Source organism: Ochlerotatus camptorhynchus, unplaced genomic scaffold, assembly GCF_037179485.1.
Source record: "Ochlerotatus camptorhynchus isolate MF236.1 unplaced genomic scaffold, CSIRO-AGI_Acam_v1.1 ptg000193l, whole genome shotgun sequence".
In the NCBI taxonomy this organism is placed as follows: Eukaryota; Metazoa; Arthropoda; class Insecta; order Diptera; family Culicidae; genus Ochlerotatus; species Ochlerotatus camptorhynchus.
Window position 1 is genome coordinate 415,412 of NW_027040683.1, and position 21,782 is coordinate 437,193.

Here is a 21,782-nt window from a genome sequence, read left to right on the forward strand (position 1 = left end):
ATCGACACCAGTGGCCTTCATGTTCTTTGTTGATTTAATCGCTGCTATCACCTCATCAGCCGATATTCTACTTTCGTCAGGGACAACTACAGGGGTGGCAGCGACACTAGCCATTGCCTGTGATACTGCAGGCTCGTGGGGACTCACCATGGCGTGGCCAAGGTTATGTGAATTTACAAAGTGTTGTCCAAGAGCATTGGCCTTTTCAAATGGGGTTATTAGTAAAGATGGGTCCAAATTTTGGTTAGGAGAGGAAAGGGGAGGAATGGGCCTCGGCTTATTTTTCAAAATCTTTGCCATTTTCCAGAATGGCTTAGCACAATCTGGGAGAGAGCGAATCTTGTTTGCAAAATCGATATTTCTGAGATCCACCATCCTGGCTTGGATGATTTTGTTCAAACGGTTGCAATTGGTCTTCAGGTTAGGCAGCCCAGTACGCTGGTACTGCCTACGAATCGTGTTGCGGAGTCTAATGAGGTCTTTAGTAGGCCTGTCAAGGTTCAGAGTATTACTCACCTGTCTGGATACTGGCACATGTAGCTCCCTGGCCCGGGAAATTGCTTGATCGATGGAGCGCAGACACCGGTCAACATCTTCGGACGATTCCGGTTGGACATCGTAGTCTACAGCGGTGTCGACGCAATGTTGGAACTGACCCCAGTCAACACGATGATAGTTGCGCCGGAAAGCTTCAAATCGATTTACGGAGGATCCCACCTCAGTCACCACCGGGTAGTGGTCCGAGCTGAGTTCCTGATAGGTGATAGGTTGAGCGATGTTGTTGCCCATGTTGCTGATGAAGATATCGATGGTAGCGTGAACACCGGACCGACTCAACCGGGTGGGAGTTTCCGGACTCAAGATGTTGTACTGCGCTTCCTGCAGGTCGTTGTTCAGGATGGTGCCGTTTTGATTGCGCCGATTGTTGCCCCAAGCTTGATGTTTGGCGTTCAGGTCGCCAGCGATGATAAAGTTTTCCCGTCGTCGTGTTAGCTTGATAATATCTCGTCGCAGATCTGCTGCCGATCCGTCCCTGATGTTGACTTGTTTGGGGCAGTAAGCCGCGACGATGGTGAAACTTCCACCCCTACGGCTTCGATGATCTTCAGCTGAAAGCTGGGCATCAGTCGACAGCAGATGTTTCTCCTTATTGCAATAGCCACTCCTCCTCCTCCAGAGTTGGTTCGATCTAGCCTCACGAGCCGGAAATCGGGAAGGTAGACGTTTGTTTCAGGCTTCAGGTGGGTTTCAGTTATGATGGCAATGTCGATGTTTCGTTCATTGAGAAACTCAACAAACTCGATGTTTTTGCTCTTCAAGAAGCAAGCGTTCCAATTTACGATCTTGATGGCTTCACGGTCCATACTTAGTGACAAGGGACAGGGCAGCATGAAGCTGTTCAGATCGAGTCTTGCAGGTGCGCAAGATGATGATGACCTCGGCCACGAGCGTCACAAGTTCCTCCGAGGTGAACGGAGAATCGTCGACAGGCTCACCTGAGACAACACCAGCGTATGATAAACCAGGGGCGGTGGAGGGACCTGGCATTGGCTGGGCAGCAGCAGCAGCGAGACGATGCTGGACTGTTCGATTGTTAGGAATACTCACATGCTTGACTTGTTGGTTGTTGAGCGGAAGTGGTTCTAAGTTCGGAACATGTCGACGGGGCTGGAGAGCTGGGTACTGGACTTCCGTGCGTGCAGGAGGCGAACGATGATTACGGAGGCGACCGGGCTGATTATTGATCGTAGCCTTCCGACGGATATTGATGAACTCCACTCGCTTGGGACATCCGCGATTGGAGGCTTGGTGGTTACCACCGCAGTTGACACACGTTGGCTCGATGTCATCATCTTGCTCACAGGACGCAGTCGAGTGAGTTCCAGCACACTTGCCGCAGATAGTCTTCATATGGCAGTTTTTGGTGCCATGGCCGTAGGAGAGGCAGTTCATACACTGCGTAACATCACGATGTTGGGATTTGTAATGTTCCCAACTGATGATGACCTGAAACAGGTCCCGGATTTTGGATCTCAGAGCCGCTAGACTGGTGGATCCCTTAGTGAAGTGCACCAGGAACAACTGGTCACGGAAGCTGGTGTTGTGGTTGGAACGCCGGTTTATTGGGAACACCGCCTCAGGTTTGAGCCCAAGCCGCTCCAGCTCGGATTTAACCACAGCCGCCTCGAACGACGGTAATCCACGCAATACCAGTTTCAGTGGCTTGCTCGATGGCAGATCGTGCGTGAAGAAGTCAACGTTGTTTTCCTTTGGGAAACATCCTGTTTGATTGTACTCCTCCAGGCTGGAGCACATGATTTTGGTGCCGATGCTGCAAAGCTTGAAGCGAGGCAGCAGCTTGTGTTTTGCCAGCTCGGCACGCAGCTTGGCAACATCCTTCTACGGCGTGAAAAGCGGGGGAATCCGCTCTCTTGCAGCGATGGGAACGACGTCACCATCGCCATTTTCTTCGGGGAGCACCGCAAACTGGTTGGCTTGCAGTACCCGTTTTCCGGCGTCATCCTGCGACGCGCTGTGCTGGATTACCACCTTCTTTGAAGGGCCCGCTGCTGAATCATTGGTACGTTTACGCACCATTTGTTTTGAGTTGGCAAGTTGCAGTAAACTTGCCAGAACGCGCGAAGGTGGCGACGCTTCCACGGCGCAACGCGACAGCACAAACCGAATCGAAGCGAGAACTCGAGCGAAAAAGAAAACGAACTGGACAGCTCAACAGTCGAGCAAAGAGTGAGCCAAAAGCGTAGTTAGCAGAGATGCCAGATTTTTTATTATGCAATTCCGTAGACTTATTCAAATCTACGGATTTCTACGGATTTGTTTTAGTCAAAGGTGTTATTTTTTTTAGTTCTATTTTACGTTAAATGATATTTTACGTTAAATGATAAATCGAAGAAAAAAAATTGAAAAAAAAATACTAGGGACAGCCCTCTAGGGTTGTATGCAATGGTGACGTCGGACTACGTGCCCAAGTAACCAAAAGTTCCGCATTCAACACTTCCAAGTTCCATAAAGTTCAAATAAAGTTCCGTCAGAACATTCAATTTCCATAAAGTTCAAATAAAGTTCCGACAGAACTTTCAAGTTCCATAAAGTTCAAATAAAGTTCCGACAGCACTTTCAAGCCACATGAAGCAATCCACACAAATCTTTTTTTGTAACAAAATTTAATGTACGTAAATATGAAATAATCAGTGGCCCGAATAAATCATAAATCTTATATTTATGCTACATTATATAAAAAAAAATAAAATAAAATGTAATTTCCTGGATTCGAACCCGTGTATTCGACATGTGATCTACGATTGTTAACCACTGCACCACAAGTATGATGGAATATCTTGCGGGCAAACACCATTTTAAATTCATCAAGGTGTTGTGTTTCGTATTCAAGTTAGTCAGCTGGCTCAGAAAACTCCAACAATAGGCGGGACAACAGCTCACTTTAATATATTTCAGATGACGTTGTGGTTCGTGCTGAGACTCTCACGCAGAAGGACTGGGTTTAATTCTTCCAACAGAGATCCATTACTACTACTATTGCTGATAAATCAATACACATTAATACCTGCCTTTAGAAATAACTTTCAGAAAAGTGCGAACTAAATTTAGAATTTGGTGTAGAGGACAAAAACCTTTTTTAATTTATTTTCTAAAAGTTCCGTTCAAGTTCCACCAGAGGCTGCTTAGAATGCTCTTCAATTATGGTACCGGAACTTTCAAGTTCTTATAACGACTTAAAAATGAGGCTGCTTAGAATTCTATAGACCACCTTCAACCAAGGTGCTTAAGCCATAAATAGCCTTTTATCAGAACTTTTGGTTACTTGGGTGGTCTGTATATAATAAATGCTATTTGTTAACTGCAGCAGGACTTGTGTTTTGTGTAGGAATAGGAATTTGAGCGGGGTTCTCTCTGTTTATACTTTTTTTCAGGGCAATCGAAAAGAAGCTTTGATATGAATTTTAGTAGGGACATGTTCAGAAATTTAACTCTTTTGGGAATTCTTGGTGGTGATAGTACTACAGGCATGAATACCACGATACTGTTGCACTTGTAGTTTTTGGCATACTTTTACTGATTGCTTCCCGGGGATGCTTGTTCAGCCATAGCAAGATGTGCGCGTGAGGACTTCCACGGTGCTGAAATTCAATCGTGTCAACCAGCTTGTTGAAGTACACGCAGCACGTGACTGGGTGATCATTCATCAGAGTTGCTCTTTGTAGTGCAGTCAATTCCTGGATTGGATCTGTTAAGTCATTGCCATTGTGTCCGTCTGACAACCGATGTAAAAGATTCAAAAAATGGGCCACTTCATCTCACTTGCACTGAGTGTGAGGAACATCGTAGGCTTTTCCAATTGTCGCATCATGGTGAACAAATTTCTTTTCCTTTGTTGCCAATACTGTACTGAAATCGGTATTGATTTTAGGAAGGATAGATTTCGCTCAATGCACTGCTCCATGAATAATGCGGTCCTTAAGGTCCACGTGTAATGTTTGCGGTCACCGTGCACTTAAAAGTACATTGCAAGCCTTCGGAAACTCTAAGCCTCTAAACTTTCATTGTCACATACAACAAATTTGGTTTGGCCACAGGCCTGTCTTGACGACGAGTTTCACTGGATGCCATCGTGAAATATGTCACCCGAACCCCTGGCTTGAATTTCCGTAGATGGCCGAAACAAATGGCAGAAAAAGCTATCTTTTCGCCGTGCTCGTCATATATTAAAGACACAGGAACCCTGTTGTACGCGAGAGCGATCTCCAGGCATTTTTTCTCATTCCAAAGGAGCGTTTCCTGTTGCCCAAGCAGCAATTCTGTCTCATTATCCACGGCAATGGTTTCCACCTCAATTTGAGGATCCACTACAGGGGTTTCACGACCATCTATGGCGATCTGATCAATTGTGATCCCGTAGCGGTGGTACAGTGGTGTCGTAATCTAATAAGAAAGCCACGCTTTAACCGTAGTTTCCTTTATAAAGCCGGACAAGTACGACGACTTATGGATTACGTGCTTTTTGATGAACACGTTGAAGGCCTGATCATCATCGAGCTGACGGGGAAGAGACCGTCGTCTCTCTTACACAACGCAAACGGTAGAACAACATTCGAGCAAAAAGATAATTATCAAATGACTATTATATGACAAATGCGATTTCGTTCTAATTCGTCAATTTGGTGTAAATTGAACCATTAATGATCAAAAAGGTTATTACTATAACATCGTTTCTTGCACAAGCAAAACATCAGCAGCTCTTATTATTAAAAAAAAACTAAAATACTTACATCCGTGATGGTCTTCGGCGACAGTGTCGTATGACAGAGCCTGTCGTATGACATTTTATTTTGGTACTGTAATTTGAAAGCTTGTTTTGCAAGTGTCGGAAGCAAAGGCAGTCGATTATCACAGAAAATGTGTCGACTACGGTCGGAAGCAAAGGCAGTCGATTATCACAGAAAATGTGTCGACTACGGTGACCGCTTACAAGACTGGTCTCGACATGACTTTTATTCGCCTTCACACGGCACCGTCGAAAATTTTTCTCTTCATGCAAAGATTGACTGTATATTATGAGATCTTTCGACGGAGTGAAGAGATAGTACGAAGGCCGCCATGTTTCACGCACAGTCTGACGTTTGTTTACTCAAAAAGCGGATAAGTGAGCAAGAAAACGGTTGACAAGTTGCAGAGGTGTATATTACTTTATGCTTCTTTGCCTTCAGAATCAGATTGTAAAATTCGATTCTGAAGGGAAACGTACACTGAAGAAAAAATCCGTAGAAACTGTACCGAATTCCGTAGATTTTGCCTACGGATCCGTATTTCCGCAAAAAATTGTAAAATCCGTAGATCTACGGAGATTTCCGTAGATCTGGCATCTCTGGTAGTTAGCAACCTGTTATATAGACAACCATCTCTTCTGTACCATATTTCCTCGCTTCATATTGGCTACATACAGTCATGATGATGCAGCTTTGTCGATATTAGGAAATTCTGCGTTATAACATCCAGGGCCTGCCATCCGTCGTCTGGCTTGACGTGGTGGTTGCAAGCGTATCTCCAGTCTGATCTACGAGGAAACCCGAGGTGTGCTGAAGGTGTTTCTAGAAATTATGATCCGTGATGCCGTCACCTGTACTGAACACGCCAAGCACAAAACCGTCACGGCCATGGATGTCGTCTACGCTCTGAAGCGACAGGGACGCACTCTGTATGGTTTCGGAGGTTAAAACTTATCACCAACGTAACATTGGTGGCCCTTAAAAGTTAGAAGTCATTTCAGAAAAGAGTTAGAATAGAATTTATATAGAGTATCCCCTGCTTCAAAGTTTGGTTACAGTATTACAACTCTGGAGAGCAGCGGCACCGGTGGTGTAGTGGTAAGCGTAATTACCTCTCACTCAGGTAAACGTTATTACCTGGGTTCAAACCCAGTAGGCACCACTGGGATGTTCATAACATTTCTGATCACGCCTTCCTTCAGAAGGAAAAAAAACGGAGAGCATTTTGTGTGGTCGTTGGGGGCGTGTGGTTCTGAATTGGCAGCAAAATGTTCCGCAATTGCATCCTCCCTATTCGTACACGCCCGAAGATCGGAGGCGAATGTTACTACGACTTGTTTCATCTAGGAACCATTCTCTGATGACTGTGTTGGGGAAGCAGCATATGCATGTACGTAATTGGTGGATTTGCTAGTTATTTTGAAGCTTTTGGACAATGCTTGAAATTGACCACTTTTTCAATAGTTTCAAATTGAAAATCAACAGTCAAAAGCATTGTTATCGATGCGTGGAAATGTTTCTGATCGATTGGTGATAACATTCTTGAAATTGGTCCAGGGGCAGCTAAGTTATTAACGTTTAAAATCTTTCATAATTTCATCTGTCGGTTTTCATAAAGTGTACCCCCATCTTCCCGAAAGACGTAGTCCTACGTCAAAAAATCTTAGTCAAAATTTCATTCATTTTTTCGTCAATTACCAAGATTCACCTGGTCACAAAGAGTGTAATATCGTACATTCTGTGTCACATTAATGTTAGTCAAGCAGTTCAGGACGTAGATGCTTGTTCACATTAACGACTCCATGTCATTGTGTTACTAAAATCATTTAATTTCTTTAAAAATTTAGCTAATATAAAAATCTATACATTTTCGTCACTGACAGCATTGTCATTGACAATTGACATGGTATGCCTTGACTGTGACTGTTAGCTCAAATGAGTGACCATAGCAGAACTGCCAATATCACCGTGTATTGTCGAGATTTTGCAGCACTGGTTCAGAGACACCTGTCTGAGATCGACTCATCAGATCATACGTGATCTAGCACGTTAGGTTAAGTTATACTCGTAGTTAGGAAGGTTTTCACTTTTTTCAATTCAAACATAACACTGCATTTTGTAAACTGTAAACAAACTTGAAGAGCTTAGTAGGCCAATCAATTAAACTGTTAAATCAATGTACAATCATCGACAAACAGAAGTAAACATAATTTTAGTAGTAGTAAGTTTAACTCAACAAAAATGTTATGTAACGTTCGACTTCACTGGATGAAGGACCGGTCCCTCGTGGATGAATATTGAATTCAAAGTATATTAAGAGTATGTGCGAGAGCCTATCTTTACTACTTAGGGATGATCAATTTAAATCTGACATGTATAAAGCATAACATCTAATGTAGAAAAATAAAACATCAGCAGAGTGGCAGATGTTCGGCGAATTACATACTACTCCTGCGATTTTGTTGAGAAACAGGTTGAGAGAACGAAACAGGAACCTCTTTCGGAATCGATTGTAGCACTGTTTCGCACATCTCGTTTGGAAACTTTTATTCTCATTTCACTCGCGATTTTTGCACAGGGGAAACAGCCCTATTGTTGCTGTACATTAGCAGCGTTAGAAGCCTATTGTTGTGTATGGAGACCTCCATACACAACAATAGGCTTCTAACGCTGCTAACGTACCGCAACAATAGGGCTGTTTCACCTAGTTAGTTCTTCTGTGAAATGCTTATCTGAAGAACGTCGAATGTACTATTTTTGAAAATTATCTTTCCAGCACTGCCTGGAGGAATTGGAAAAGAACTTACAGGGTGAGATGGAAAAAATCCAAGGGAAGATAAAATAAATTTCAGGAAATAATAAAAAAAATACAAGGGCTCTATGTGGTTGTACTCAATGGTGACGAAGGACTACGTGATCTTATGTAATAAATCGTATTTGTTAACTGTAGCAGGAGCTGATGTTTTGTGCAGGAATAGGAATTTGAGCGAGGTTCTCTCTGTTTATACTCTTTAGTATGACGCGCTTGACATAGATGGCCCACAGCAACTCACTAAGAGCTACTGATTCCGATCAATAGCGGTGCGGCTCCTTCTCCTTCTATGGACGCTCATGTGGGCTAAAGCTCGCTGCTTGCAGGCCGCCTTTCGTTGTGTACTGAAGAACACCACCACTCACCACTCGGTGATTGAATAAACACCGTTTGGTGGGACCGGTTAGAATTCAACTTTGAAATCTGTGTCAGGGAAATCGCTTTTAGCAGGTAATCGGTAATCATTTTAACTATTATAGCAACAGTTGCACATTCGTGCAATTTCCAATAGTGACATTTTGAAAAAAGATAAAGTCTTGAATTTAACAGATGCGTAGAAATATTTCTGATCGATTGGTGATAAAATTATTTAAATTGGTCCAGTGGCAGCTGAGTTATTAACGTTCCAAATCTGTCATAATTTTGTTACATGTTCCATTTTCGGTTTTCACTAAGTGTACCCCCATAAAGAAATCACAGACGTAGTCCTTCGTCAAAAACTACATTTCGATGTAACTATTTTTTCACTGAATAACAGTATTTACCGATTCACAGCAATTACCGGTATGAGCCAGCAGCTGTTCCTCAACTGGTTGCCAACAACTGCGAGAAAACGGAAACATTAGTTGTATGAGTATCAAGCATAACATATTTTAAAAGATCAATAAATTTTAAATATTCAGAAATATAAAAGTCTTTCACAATAGTTTTCTCGGACAGTTCATCGCGGACAGGCAATAATCAGCTTGATTATTTAAAAAAAATCGTTATAAATCGGTATAAAACCTCAAAAATTGATAAACCTTATCTGTATATCGGTATCAAGTTCGAAAATTGATATATCCGGCAACGCTGCTCAAGCTACCTGTGGAAGACTCATCAACAATAGATTTTACTACGTGGCGAGCGGATCAGTTCTGCTAAGATGAAAGTGAAATTTATAAAACGTCACAAAGTGCTGAGTAATCTGAGTTTTCACAAATTTCTCTGTCATCTAAGTAAACATTTATCTCTCTCTCTGAGCTAGTCTCATCGGCCGTGCATTCCAATTTTTAAGATCCTTGGCTCTTCTAGGAATATTCCGAACGAGAGGTTATTCTGTTTGATTCGCTTATATTTTAATTCATCACAAATTTCCAGACGTCATTCGCAAACTTCTCACCGCCATGTCCCAATTAAAAGTCCCACCCAACCATCTCTTAGGAACCCGGCCAAGCGTGTCAAAATGAGTCAAACTCTTCAAACAAAAGTTGCTCCCATAAAAAGCCAATAAAAAGCCGCCACAGACGTGCCAAAAACAGCCGCAGCAGAATTCTTCTGGCTCTGTCGCACTGCGATCGTCTTCCTGGTTCCTCCCGCCGACCACCACCTCTCGCACGCCATAATTAAGACGCTTCGCTGTAATTAATTGCGCGAATTGTGGGAAATTACATAGAGTGATTTGAAAAGTCTCTGATGGTTGGTGTCACGACCGGGTGCCCCGTGTTATTCTGGTGGGTTTGAGTTTGATCCAGAAATCGCTGGAAACTTTTCAGCTCGTCGTTAACCCACGCTCCTCGTCCGTAATCTTAATTGAGAAAATCGATTTCGCTTTTCGTCTTTTTTTTCCCTCGATTTTCTTTTTTCCCGCTAGTCATGCTCTGCTTTGTTGGGCGAAAACAAAGCCCAATAACAGCACATCAACGGCAGGCAGCAGCAGTGGAAACAGCTCGAAACGCTGTACACAGACTATCCTTGCCATTCGTGAAAGCTTTTACTTTAATGGGCTAATTAGATTTTGATTGTTCATCGTCGTTCATCGGAATTGACGGAACGGCAAACGAGCAGCGGCATGTGCCAGGATTTCGAGCTTAGTTCCAGAGTTTGGATTCTGACGCCTGGCACGTCTACGAAATTCGTGAGTTCGCCTAAACTTAAACAGCCCAAGGACGGTAGACGGTATAGATGGAACTACGAAACAGGCAACCAGACAAAACCACCCACCTAGAGCGTTTCTCGTTTAGGAACGCGAATGCGGTTTTGGCAGAAGCCACATCGCTCCTGCGTTCAAGGTATCGCCACCTACATCACTAAACTGAACATTTCGATCGAGCGAAAATGGAAGGGAAGACCTAGCAACTCAATAATTAAGGCAATTTGTTGAGCAATAAATAATTCATTGAATTTTTGGTGCAAATAGGCAAACAGAAACAAGCAACTCTGCAGGGATTTATAGCTAACGTTACATCTGCGCCTCCCCTCCACCGATAAATGTTCAATTTCGTTCGAGATAAAAGAAACACCGTGCACCGGACTTAATTAAGGCAATGTTTCTCGAATGGCATTTGTCGAATCAGCGATCAAAGTGTTTCAAATGGCATGGGCAGGTACTTACAGTTCATGTCCAGGGAGACGGACGCCGTGATGGGATTGGTCACGTTGTTGTTGGAGGCCTGACACGTAAAGGTGGCCTTCAGGTGCTTCCGCTCCAGGCGATTCAGGATCAGGGTGTTCTTGACTCGCCGCTCGGACAGGATCGTCGACGAGTGGTTCACTATTTCGTTGTTGTACCACCAGTTAACGGTGGGCATCGGGCGACCTGCAGGGGGAGAAAAGACGGAGAGGTTAAATTTTGCTGCAAAATCTAAAAATATTGAAAAAAAAAAACAATTCATCGAAAAATTTCACAATGTAACAATGTTTTTATTTGCTGGCAGAATCTTATGAAAATGTCACATGCATCATTTAAGCATTATTGTATGTATGTAAATTGTCTGAAAACTACATCTTTCAGAGTTGGTTGAAAATGCTAACATGAAGCTTTAGTGTGATAATTTATTAGCTAGAGAATGATCTTTAGTAGAGGGTAGGTGGATAGTTCCGTTAGAGTACGGCAGTATGAAAATTGAATAGAAGTTGAAAATGAGCGAAGGACCATTAATGCGACAGTTTTTAAAGTCAAACGCACATCTTTTGCCTTACCCGTACGATGTACGTGGAGACTTGAAGTATGTCTTCAAATCTACAGGCAAAAGATGTGCGTCCTCCCAGTTTTTATATCAACGCCCTTTGATCAGTCCGCATCGTGCTCTCTTGCCGTGCGGATCTATTTGCTTTTTGCTGAAGGAAGTGTTACTACTACCTAAAGCTACAACAAATTTAAACAGCACTTTTCAGTGCTCAACCTGTAAAAAATTTTCTACCTTGTTCAACTCTTATTCCTCTTCGATCCTTGCTTGGACCCTACCCGAGGTAATCCTTTTTGGATATCAATTTGGAAAATTCCTCTTCGATCCTTCAGATTCTTATAGTAATCTGCTTGGATGTCGATTTGTATAAAAAATTACTGCCGCCATGGCGCCTAAGCGCAAAAGAAAGGGGCAAACTCTTGATCCCCCTTCTGATGAAATTAATTTGAGTAATCAATTTGATTTGCTCACGGACGATGAGAACCATCCATCATCCAAGAAAAATTCTAGTAAACTTTCCCGGCTTAATGCCAAGAAGGAAAAGATTCCCCCTATTGTGATAACCACTTCCGATTTCCATGCTCTTTGCATGAAACTTTTGAGCTTCGTGAGTTAAGTTTTTACTACAAATTGGACGTCGGGGTAAATGCCGTGTATTGGCTGAAACCTTGGACGGATTTAAATGTCTTCTCAAGTATCTTACTGAGAAGCAGCACAATTTTTTTTACTTACGACACCAAAACTGAACGTGTGTTCAAGGTTGTCATGAATGGACTGCCCAGTGGTGAATCCCTGGATCAAATCAAAGATGAACTGGCCAAATTCAGGGCTGTAACAACAGGCGCGGATTTCGCGAATTTCGCGGATTTCGCGATTTTCGCGGATTTGTCGCGGATTTGAACTTTCAGTCGCGAAAATCACGGAAACATTAAATGATGTCGCGAAAATCGCGAAGGGACTGATGTGCTGTCACAAAAATTGTGGAATTCATTGTAACCTTTCCGTCCCGGATTATTTTGCTGTCATCAATTTTGTTGTTCATTTGGCTCTCAATTTTTACCGGTTCAAACCAAACACCCTGCAAATAATCGAGAAATGATCTCAATTCCATAAGTCACACCGGATTTACACGGAAATTCCGTGAGGTCTGTCCAATGAGAGACATTTTCATGTTTTTATTTATTTCCAATATGAACATAGCATTTTTCGATGTCAAATCATAAACGAATCGTATATATGCGGGTAATTACCATGTATACCGGATATTATAGGTTCTCCAAATCATCCTGGAGTTCAGTTGATTTGTTCAACTATATCAACCAAGACTGCAATAATGTCTGTAGTATCGAAATATGTCCAAACAGATCCAAAGTGTCTATGGGGATTGTGCCCGACCTATTGCTACGTATACAAGATGTTATAGGTTCTGAAATCATTCTGGAGATCAGATTATGTTTCTACTAAATCATCCAAGCCTAATTCAATATCTGTAGTATCGAAATATGTCCAAATAAATTTGCAGTGTCTATGTGGATCATGCCAACCTATATTCGTGTATGCCAAATATTTCCTAAGGATTTCCATATCGATATTTCGATACTACAGATCATAAATCATCTGGTATACGTGGAAATAATTAAACATCATCCATATAGCCACTATGCATCTGTTTGGACATAATTCGATACTACAGACTGTATCCCAGTCATGGTTGATCTAGTAAAATAAATCATCTGAACTCCAGAAAGATTGGGAGAACTTAAAACATCTGGTATACATGGCAATAGTTCATGCATGATTCACATAGGCACTATGCATCTGTCTGGAAATATTTCGATATTAAAGACATTGTCCCAATCTCGGTTGATCTAGTAGATCAAATTATATGAACTCCAGGACGATTTGAAGAATTTACATCTGGCTTACTCGGAAATAGATCATGCTTGATCCACATAGGCACTTTGAAACTGATTGGACATTTTTCGATACTACAGACATTATTGCAGTCTTGGTTGATGTAGTAGAAAAAATCAAATTTGTAAAACCTATAATTTCCAGTACACATAGTAATAAGTCGTGCATGATCCACAAAGTCACATATATATATATGATTCGGTTATGATTTGCCAACGAATAATACAATGTCTCACCATTGGACAGACCCCAAGGAATATCTGTGTAAATACAGAACCGCGACGTGACCAACAAGTGTGACTTATGAAACTCTGGTAATTTCTCGATTGGTTTGAATTGGTCAAAAATTGAGAAAACTAGAGCCAAATTAACTACAACATTTACGACAGCAAAATACGTCAGAGACGCAAAGATTAACTTTCAAGAAAATTTGCATTTCAAATGAAAATGATTTTTTTTAAATAATGCTTCATCAAATCTAGGCCTGTATTAATCAATAGAAACATTCATAAGCTAGGGGGCGACCCCAGCGTAGTGGTTAACATCCATACCTCTCACGCCAAAGTCACGAGTTCAAATCTCACCCCCGGACAAGTCACAAATGACTCAAGAGTGTTAAAGTGACCATAATAATAATAAAAAAAAAACATTCATAAACAACTGATTTTTTTTCAAAGGATACAAACGATACTCCCCCCTTAGCTCAGTCGGTAAAGGCGCAGCTACAAAGCGAGGCCATGCTGGAGGCGACTGAGTTCGATTCCCGTTCGGTCTATTATGTTTTCGGGTTGGCAAATTTCTCTACTTCCTTGGGCATAGAATGGTACAGGCATAGAAAGCTCTCAAATCAATGTGAAGTTACTTCAAAGAACACTAAGTTCAGAGCAGGCAAAATCTAATATGCTATATGCAATAAGCTTGAAATGCCATGTAGTAGTATACAAATGGTATTTTTAGGCAATGAAAACAGTTTTTTTTGTCGCGGATTAGTATTTGAAGTCGCGGATTTCTTTTGAGAAATCGCGGATTTCGCGGATCAAATTAAGAAAATATTTTAACAGCCCTGCAAATTACTTGGAGTTGTGCCACTCCAAGTAATCAAAATGAAAATGAAATCCCGTCCTGGCGATTCGCGCAACGGGATTTCTAATGATTTTTATTTAGTTCACTTCAAGTCTAGTGAACTAAACAACCTTAAGGCCTTAAAAAAGCTAGCCTTATGCTCCATGTCCGAGTGAAGTGGGAACACTTCAGGAAGATTGGAGAAAATTTCCAAAACCTCACTCAGTGCCGTAAGTGCCAGGGATGGGGTCACGGAACTAAAAATTGCTACATGCCAGCTAAATGCATGAATTGTGGTGATTCCTCTCACGCAAAGGACGACTGTCCTGTGAAGGAAGATCCTAAGAAATTTAAATGTTCAAATTGTGGTGAAAACCACAAATCCAATTTTTGGGAATGTAAGACTCGCAAAGCGATCCTACAATCTCGTTCTAACCGACAGGTAAGAAACGCTCCACGTTTCCGAACAGGTACAAATTCCTCTGCTGTTAACAACGGTCAGCGAGGAACAAATTCTACATTCGTACCCGTAGGTACAAATATCACCCCTGCTTCAAATTTTTCATCTGTACCTACTCCCCTCGCTGCTAACAATGTTCAGCGAGTTAATGGAGCTACCTATGCTGCTATTGCAACGGGTAGAAATCAAAATACTAACCAAAGTAATTCTAACGGAAATTTTGACAATTTTGACTTAGGAAGCATTACTGCCCCTAAAATGGAATTTTTACAGAATTCATTAATTGACATGATTTCTGATATGCTTAAATCTAACTCCATGTTTGATGCTATTCAAACTGGAGTAAAATTTGCAAATAATATTGTCATGACTTTAAAATTCAGTAATGGATTTTAAAGCATTAAATATTGTAAATTGGAATGCTCGATCTCTTAAAGATAATGAAGACGAGCTATTTAACTTTTTGAGAGTTCATAACGTGCATATTGCCGTTATAACTGAAACGTTTCTTAAACCTGACCATAAGGTTAAAAAGGACGCAAATTATTTGGTTTATAGAAATGATCGTCTTGATGGACCCTGTGGTGGCGTTGCCATCATTATTCATAGACGAATCAAACATAAAATACTTTCTTCATTTAAAACCAAAGTTTTTGAAACTTTGGGAGTTTCTGTTGAAACAAAATTTGGACAACTTACGTTTATAGCTGCCTATTTGCCATTCCAATGCGTAGGCCAGCAAAAGAATTTTCTCAAGGGTGATCTCCAGACACTTACCCGTCATAGGTCTAAATTCTTCATTATTGGTGATTTTAACGCAAAACACCGCTCATGGAATAATGCTCAAAGCAATTCCAATGGTAATATTCTGCAGGTTATTACACTTTTCAATATCCAAACAGCCCAACATGCTTTTCTTCTGCAAGAAATCCCTCCACTATTGATTTGGTCTTAACTGATTCATGTCAACTTTGTAGCCAATTGGTTACCCATGCTGACTTCGGTTCTGATCACCTTCCAGTAACTTTTGAAATATCCCAAGAAATAATTTCTTATCCCAACAGCTCTACTTTCAATTACCATAGAGCTGATTGGGAGCAATATCGAACATTTATGAAATATAACTTCGATCCAAACATTCCTTTGCAAACCAAAGATGAAATTAATTATGCTCTTGAATCTCTGACTACTTCTATAGTTGAAGCAAGAGCTGCCTAAGTACCAAAATGCGAGGTTAAATTCGATTCAATTATTTTAAACGACGATCTTCACCTCTTGATCCGTCATAAAAAAATGTCCGTAGGAGACAATATCAAAGAACACGCGATCCTGCCATGAAAGTTATCTGGCAGTATTTGCAAAAACAAATTAAAAAGCGATTCTCTGCCCTGAGGTACAAAACTTTAGAAAATAATGTTTCTTAATTAGACCCGAGTTCCAAACCCTTTTGGAAACTCACAAAAATTTTGAAAAAACCTCAAAAGCCAATTCCAACGCTTAAAGAAGGTGGTAAAATTTTGATCACAAATTTGGAAAAAGCTCAGAAACTTGCTAAGCAATTCGAGAGTTCCCATAATTTCAGTTTGGGTCTTACTAGTCCTATTGAGAATGAGTTTGCTCGGGATTATCTGAATAATTTCTCTCGGGAAAATATTTTTGATGATTCCTGGGGGACTGATTTGGACGAAGTAAGGTCTATAACTAAAAAGTTTCATAATATGAAAGCTCCAGGTGATGATGGAATTTTCTATATCCTCATCAAAAAACTCTCAGAAAGTACCTTGTCTTTCTTGGTAAAATTAATTAACAGATGTTTCCATTTGGCATACTTTCCTGATAAATGGAAAAATGCAAAAGTTGTTCCAATTTTGAAGCCAGATAAAAATCGAGCTAAACGATACAAACTATTGCTCTTCTATCATTGTATGTGATACAAAAACACCCATCCAAATATACTTTCTTTTATTTAAGATAATCGTAGGCCAAAAATTGTCCAATGTACAGTTTGAAATGATGGGTACATGATGGGAGCTCATTTTCTTAAGGCGGGGCCAATCTAAAGTAAGGTACTCTACTCTGAAATCTGTGTTAGGGAAACCTAATAAACAAATACCATAAACGAACTGTATCCCGGATGGGTAAACTATCCCACAAATGGTTTGGACGATACACCAAACACGTCGTTAAGCTCTCTTGTATGGTTATTGTTATTAGAAAATCTAGTATCATGTAGAACAAAACGTCCAATGTAACGCTCATTGATTATGTCATTGAGAAAAATCGTCCAATGCAACATGTCCGATGTACAACTTGACTAGTCAAAACGTTCTATGCGGTTTTTTCTTCTATATTGTAGCATGAAATTCAAAGTTAAATTATGATTTTACCGTTTCTACTGAATTTTCAACGTTATTATTCACTGAATACATTCAAAATGTTATTGCAAAATGTATTTTTTCTTAACAGTTAAAATAATAATCTGTCGAACTTCAACTTCGATTTTCTCAAAATGACGGATAAGTTACATTGGTCTATTTGAAAAGTTACGCGAAATTTCTGTCCGTTTGTGGGTTCTCATCACTCGCTCCCCTCGCTCCACTCTGATTTTGAGAATGCGAGAGAAGAGCTTGTAGCCGCTGTTAGGATTGGGGGCAGCGTTGCGAGATGTTTTCATGATTATCGGTATCAAATGATTAAAAAATCGGTATTCACTATTTTTTTTTTACTAAAATAGAAAGATGTACTTTATATGTAAGTCGGAAGAAACTTCTGGGAAATATTTGAATTAGTCTCTTAATGGTACCAACAAAACTTCCAAAGGAAGAATAAAGAAGATCTTGTGGAGGAATTTCGAAGGAAGTTCTAAAAAATGTCTAACAAACATCCAATGGGGATCTTCCAAGACAAATATTGAGAAACTTCTGATAACTTTTTTTAGAAACTTTTGGAAAAAAATCCAGAAGCCAGCAAAGTTTGGAAATCGGAAGCCAATCCCGGAGGAGCCATTTCCAGGGGAAGTTAGGAGAAGCTCGGAAAAACCTTCCAATAAGGCAGAAAAAACCTACGGAGAGTGACTTATGGAGAAACTTCCAGAGGAAGACGAAATAAACTTCTGGGAGAACTCGATAGATACATCCGGTAGAACTTTCATTGAACTTCTTGGAGAAGACGGAAGAAACTTCCAGGAGACACTGGGAGAATCTTCCTAAGGTAGATTGGATGAAAATTCTGGAAAAAGTTGGACGCCAGAGGACTAACGGAACAGTCGACTACCTCAAGGATAAGATGGGAAAATATCTGGAAGAAATAGATTTCTGGGGGATGTTAGCACAATATTCTCTGAAGTTCCTCACATGCTCTATTGATCCAGCAATTTTCCTGATATTCTTGAAACATCCCTGAAAATTTCACAATGTTCCTGAAGTTTTCGGAACTCAGGAATGCTTGCACTTCGGAATATCTCATTAACGGAACTCCTTGAAAGTTCTTACAATTTCCCTAAATTTAATGGGGCTATTTTGAAGTTCTCTGATCATCCTTGAAGTACTCGTAACTTCCTTGATTATTATGGAACTACTGGAAAATCTCTTACCTTCTATAAAAGTCCCTGGATATTCATTAGGGCTCTCAATATATTTACTTATTTTACAGAACTTTCCTTTAAATGTTCTAACAATTTTCTCATGTTCATATAACTTCCCTTACGTTACCAAAATTTGCATGAGCCTCTCGGATCTTAACTAAAGTTTTCGGAACTAATTTAAAGGTTCAAACATTTCCTTGAATTTATGTGTACTAATGCTTCCGTAAAGTTATCTCAATTCTGTTGAAACAAATTCAACTATTCTGAAAACCATTGAATTTCTTTGAAGTTCTTTGGACTTGTGAAGTTTCCAAAATATTTCAGTTTCCTTAAGTTCATTGGAGTTCTCTGGGCTTTCCTGAAATTTCCGGGTTCTTGTATTTGAACAGAAGTTGATGAAACTGTCTTTGATTTATCTGAACCTACCCAAAAGTCCGAACTATTCTGAAGTTTCAGAAACTTCTGAAGAGTTCCTGGAGTTTTCCTGAAACTAATGGAGCCACAATAAAACTCTGGAAGCATTTGTGAAGTTCCGGAGAAGTTGAAAAAACTGACGGGAGGTGACGGAAGAACCTTTCGAGCGAAGGCAGAAGAAACTTCCAAGGAAAGTCGAAATAGCTTCCCATAAGGAATTGGAAAATAATTTACAGGGTAAGGTGGACGGAATTTCCTAGGGAAAGTTGGTAGAAACTTTGAAGGGAAGATTAATTAAATTTCTGGAAGTTCAAAAATGAACGTTTTTATGGACCTATTTTTCCACTGAATAAAAGTATTTATCGATTTCCAGAAATAACTGGGATGGAGCTATCAGCTGTTTTTTGGCTCTTTGGTTACCAAAATTGGCGAGGAAATGGAAGCATTAGTCGAAAGGGTATAAAGCATAAGACATTTTTGAAAATGTTTTTTTTAGAGCAGGCTCAAAAATTGTAATTTTTAAAAAGGTAAAAGTCTCTCACAATAGTTTTCTCTGAAAATTCAGTGCGGGCAGGCAGTAATCATTTTGATTATTTATAAAAAATCGGTATAAATCGGTATTGTAACTCAAAAATCGGTATTCTGAGAAACCTTATCTGTATATCGGTATCAAGTTTGAAAATCGGTATGTCTGGCAACGCTGATTGGGCGATCTTTAGTAAAAGATCGATCTTGGGGAATCAATTTTATTTACGGCACTAGAATCGATCTATCGATTTAATCGGTACAATAGAATCTATATTTGCAGGATGGATCTTTTCTTCATAATGAACCAAATACATACTTTGCAAGATAACACCCTAAAAAAATCATAAACGAAAGATAACCCAAATAATAGAACTATTCCACAAATTGTTTGGATGATACCCAGAACACGTCGTTATGCAAAATAGCCATAACAATTTTATTAGGACAGATCGATACTAAAACACTATGATAAAATTTACGTGCTTTTTGAGCAAAGTGGGCAGTGATAATAAACTTTTAAAAGTGTTCTGATTTATGGATTAAGTATCCGGATCAGTGCTGGTAAATATCATGTCCGTCATGCGAGAATGACAAAACAGGTCCTATCACTATCATGAGACGAAGCTATATGTCATGAGCATTCCTGTCGTTTGTCAATAACGAGCTCTCATGAGATTATCCAAATAACAATTTTAGTTGCAGATTAGCTTATACAGCAAAAAAATGGCTAGTTTTTGCCTGAATAAGCTAGTCTGCAGTTAAAATTATTTGTTTGGTAGTTCTCATGTTTTTAGAAACCAAATTACTAGTAAATTTAGTTGAATTCCCACAAGCAATAGTATGTAATCGTGAGAGTGAAAATATTTCAAAAATGTCTGCAGCACAAGTAACATATTTATTAATAAATGAGCTCGTTATTACATTTCAACAACACTGTCACGTTATGTCACGACAAAAAAATGGCAATGGCCGTTCCTCTTCTTGTGTGGTCCACATTTGAGAAAACGACGAAGCCAAGCAAGGAGAGCTGTTCGTTTCCTACTTCTTTCAGACACACACAATCGAGGCTTTGGCTGTTGATGAAGTTTCGTAGCGCGTTCAGTTTTGTTGGACTTAGGATTGGGCGATCTTCAGAGAAAGATCGATCTTTACGGATCGATCTTATATTTGACTCTAGCATCGATCCACTGATTAAATCGGTGCCAAAGAATCGATCTTTGGTAGATCGATCTTATGGTTTCTATTTTTATTGACCTTCTGACGTTTATAACTCGCCCACTTGTGTAATCCCATTTACAAGTGCTTAGTTTGCTATCCTCACTCACATAAGAAACTGTCAATATTTTCTAGAAGAGACGATTTTTCGACGGTGCCGTTGAAAAGTGACGCGAGATTTGTACTTGTTGATTCTTGTGGTTTGCCAGCAACAATTTGATGTCAAAAAGTGAAGCATCTAATTTTTCCTGAATCGAATTTCATTCCAACTGGTTTCAAATGGAAAACATAAACCTTTCCAGTTGACCTAATTTTCTCGCACCACGAAACCGTTGCCGTATGAACATATTTTTTTTTCCAACTCCGTAATAAATTGGATTGCAAAACGAACCCATTCAAAGCACCATTTAGTGATCATTATCCGTCAAAGTAATATTTGCCAAACCCCATTAGCGCGCTAAAACGCATTACTCTGCGATTTATGGAATTCCATTAATTCGTACGGCTTTATGTAGGTGCTGCTGCAAATGATAAAACACCCCGAAATCGGTTTGTCGATACACGTGCACCTCTGCCGCCAATCCTCATTTGTATCCAGCTTCCACAGAATGAAACATTGTCCTACCGGTATTTTGGAACATCCCCATTTTTTTTCACCTACCCCCGCCCTCCCGGCTCCATATCGCTTTCTGTTTTATAATTCGCTGAATGTCATTAAGTTTCCGCAAACGATTGAGTTTTATTCACCTTCAACCGGTTCAGTCCATTGCGCTCGCCGCTGGAGGGTATATTTCAAATTTTGCTTCTGGTAAATTTCCGCTTAAGCCGACATTATCACCGATAAAGCGAAATTAATTTAAACACATTTAACAATTCACTGACCCCCCCCCCCCCAACCTTGGCTGAGGAGCGTGGCCCCAATCGGCAACAGATTCCAATCTGTCAACGGACAACAATGGCACCCAGAGCTGACTAATCAATGGCAATTAAATCCTGGGGGAATAATTCTCCTACACTCCCGGCCCCAGGATCCCTCGCACGTCGTAAAACGAAAACAATCAATTATTTAACACGCAGTGGTTGCACGGTTGGAGTTCTAATTTAGTTGTTCATATTTTTATTTCAACACAAAATATTAAATTCATTTCCAACAACTATCAGCGCACCGCAAAAAAAAAAAAATATCAATTCATCAAACTGTTTGACCTGCCATCGGGTAGAGTCATTGAATTTTTTTTTAATATTTGCATTCAGGACCTGACCGCTGAGCCCACGATTCGAGTATGATAACAAAACAATTAATTAAGCATTAAAATAGTGG

General features: G+C 40.2%; 1 protein-coding gene across 1 annotated transcript in view; it reads right to left on the bottom strand.

Annotated features, from left to right (window-relative positions):
* The window catches only part of side-VIII (sidestep VIII), a 961,237-nt gene that overhangs the window by 273,491 nt on the left and 665,964 nt on the right, over positions 1-21,782 (bottom strand). Inside the window, exon 5 of the mRNA XM_065223526.1 lies at positions 10,712-10,915. Coding sequence (XP_065079598.1) covers positions 10,712-10,915 — 204 coding nt within the window. The remainder of the gene's footprint in view (positions 1-10,711; positions 10,916-21,782) is intronic.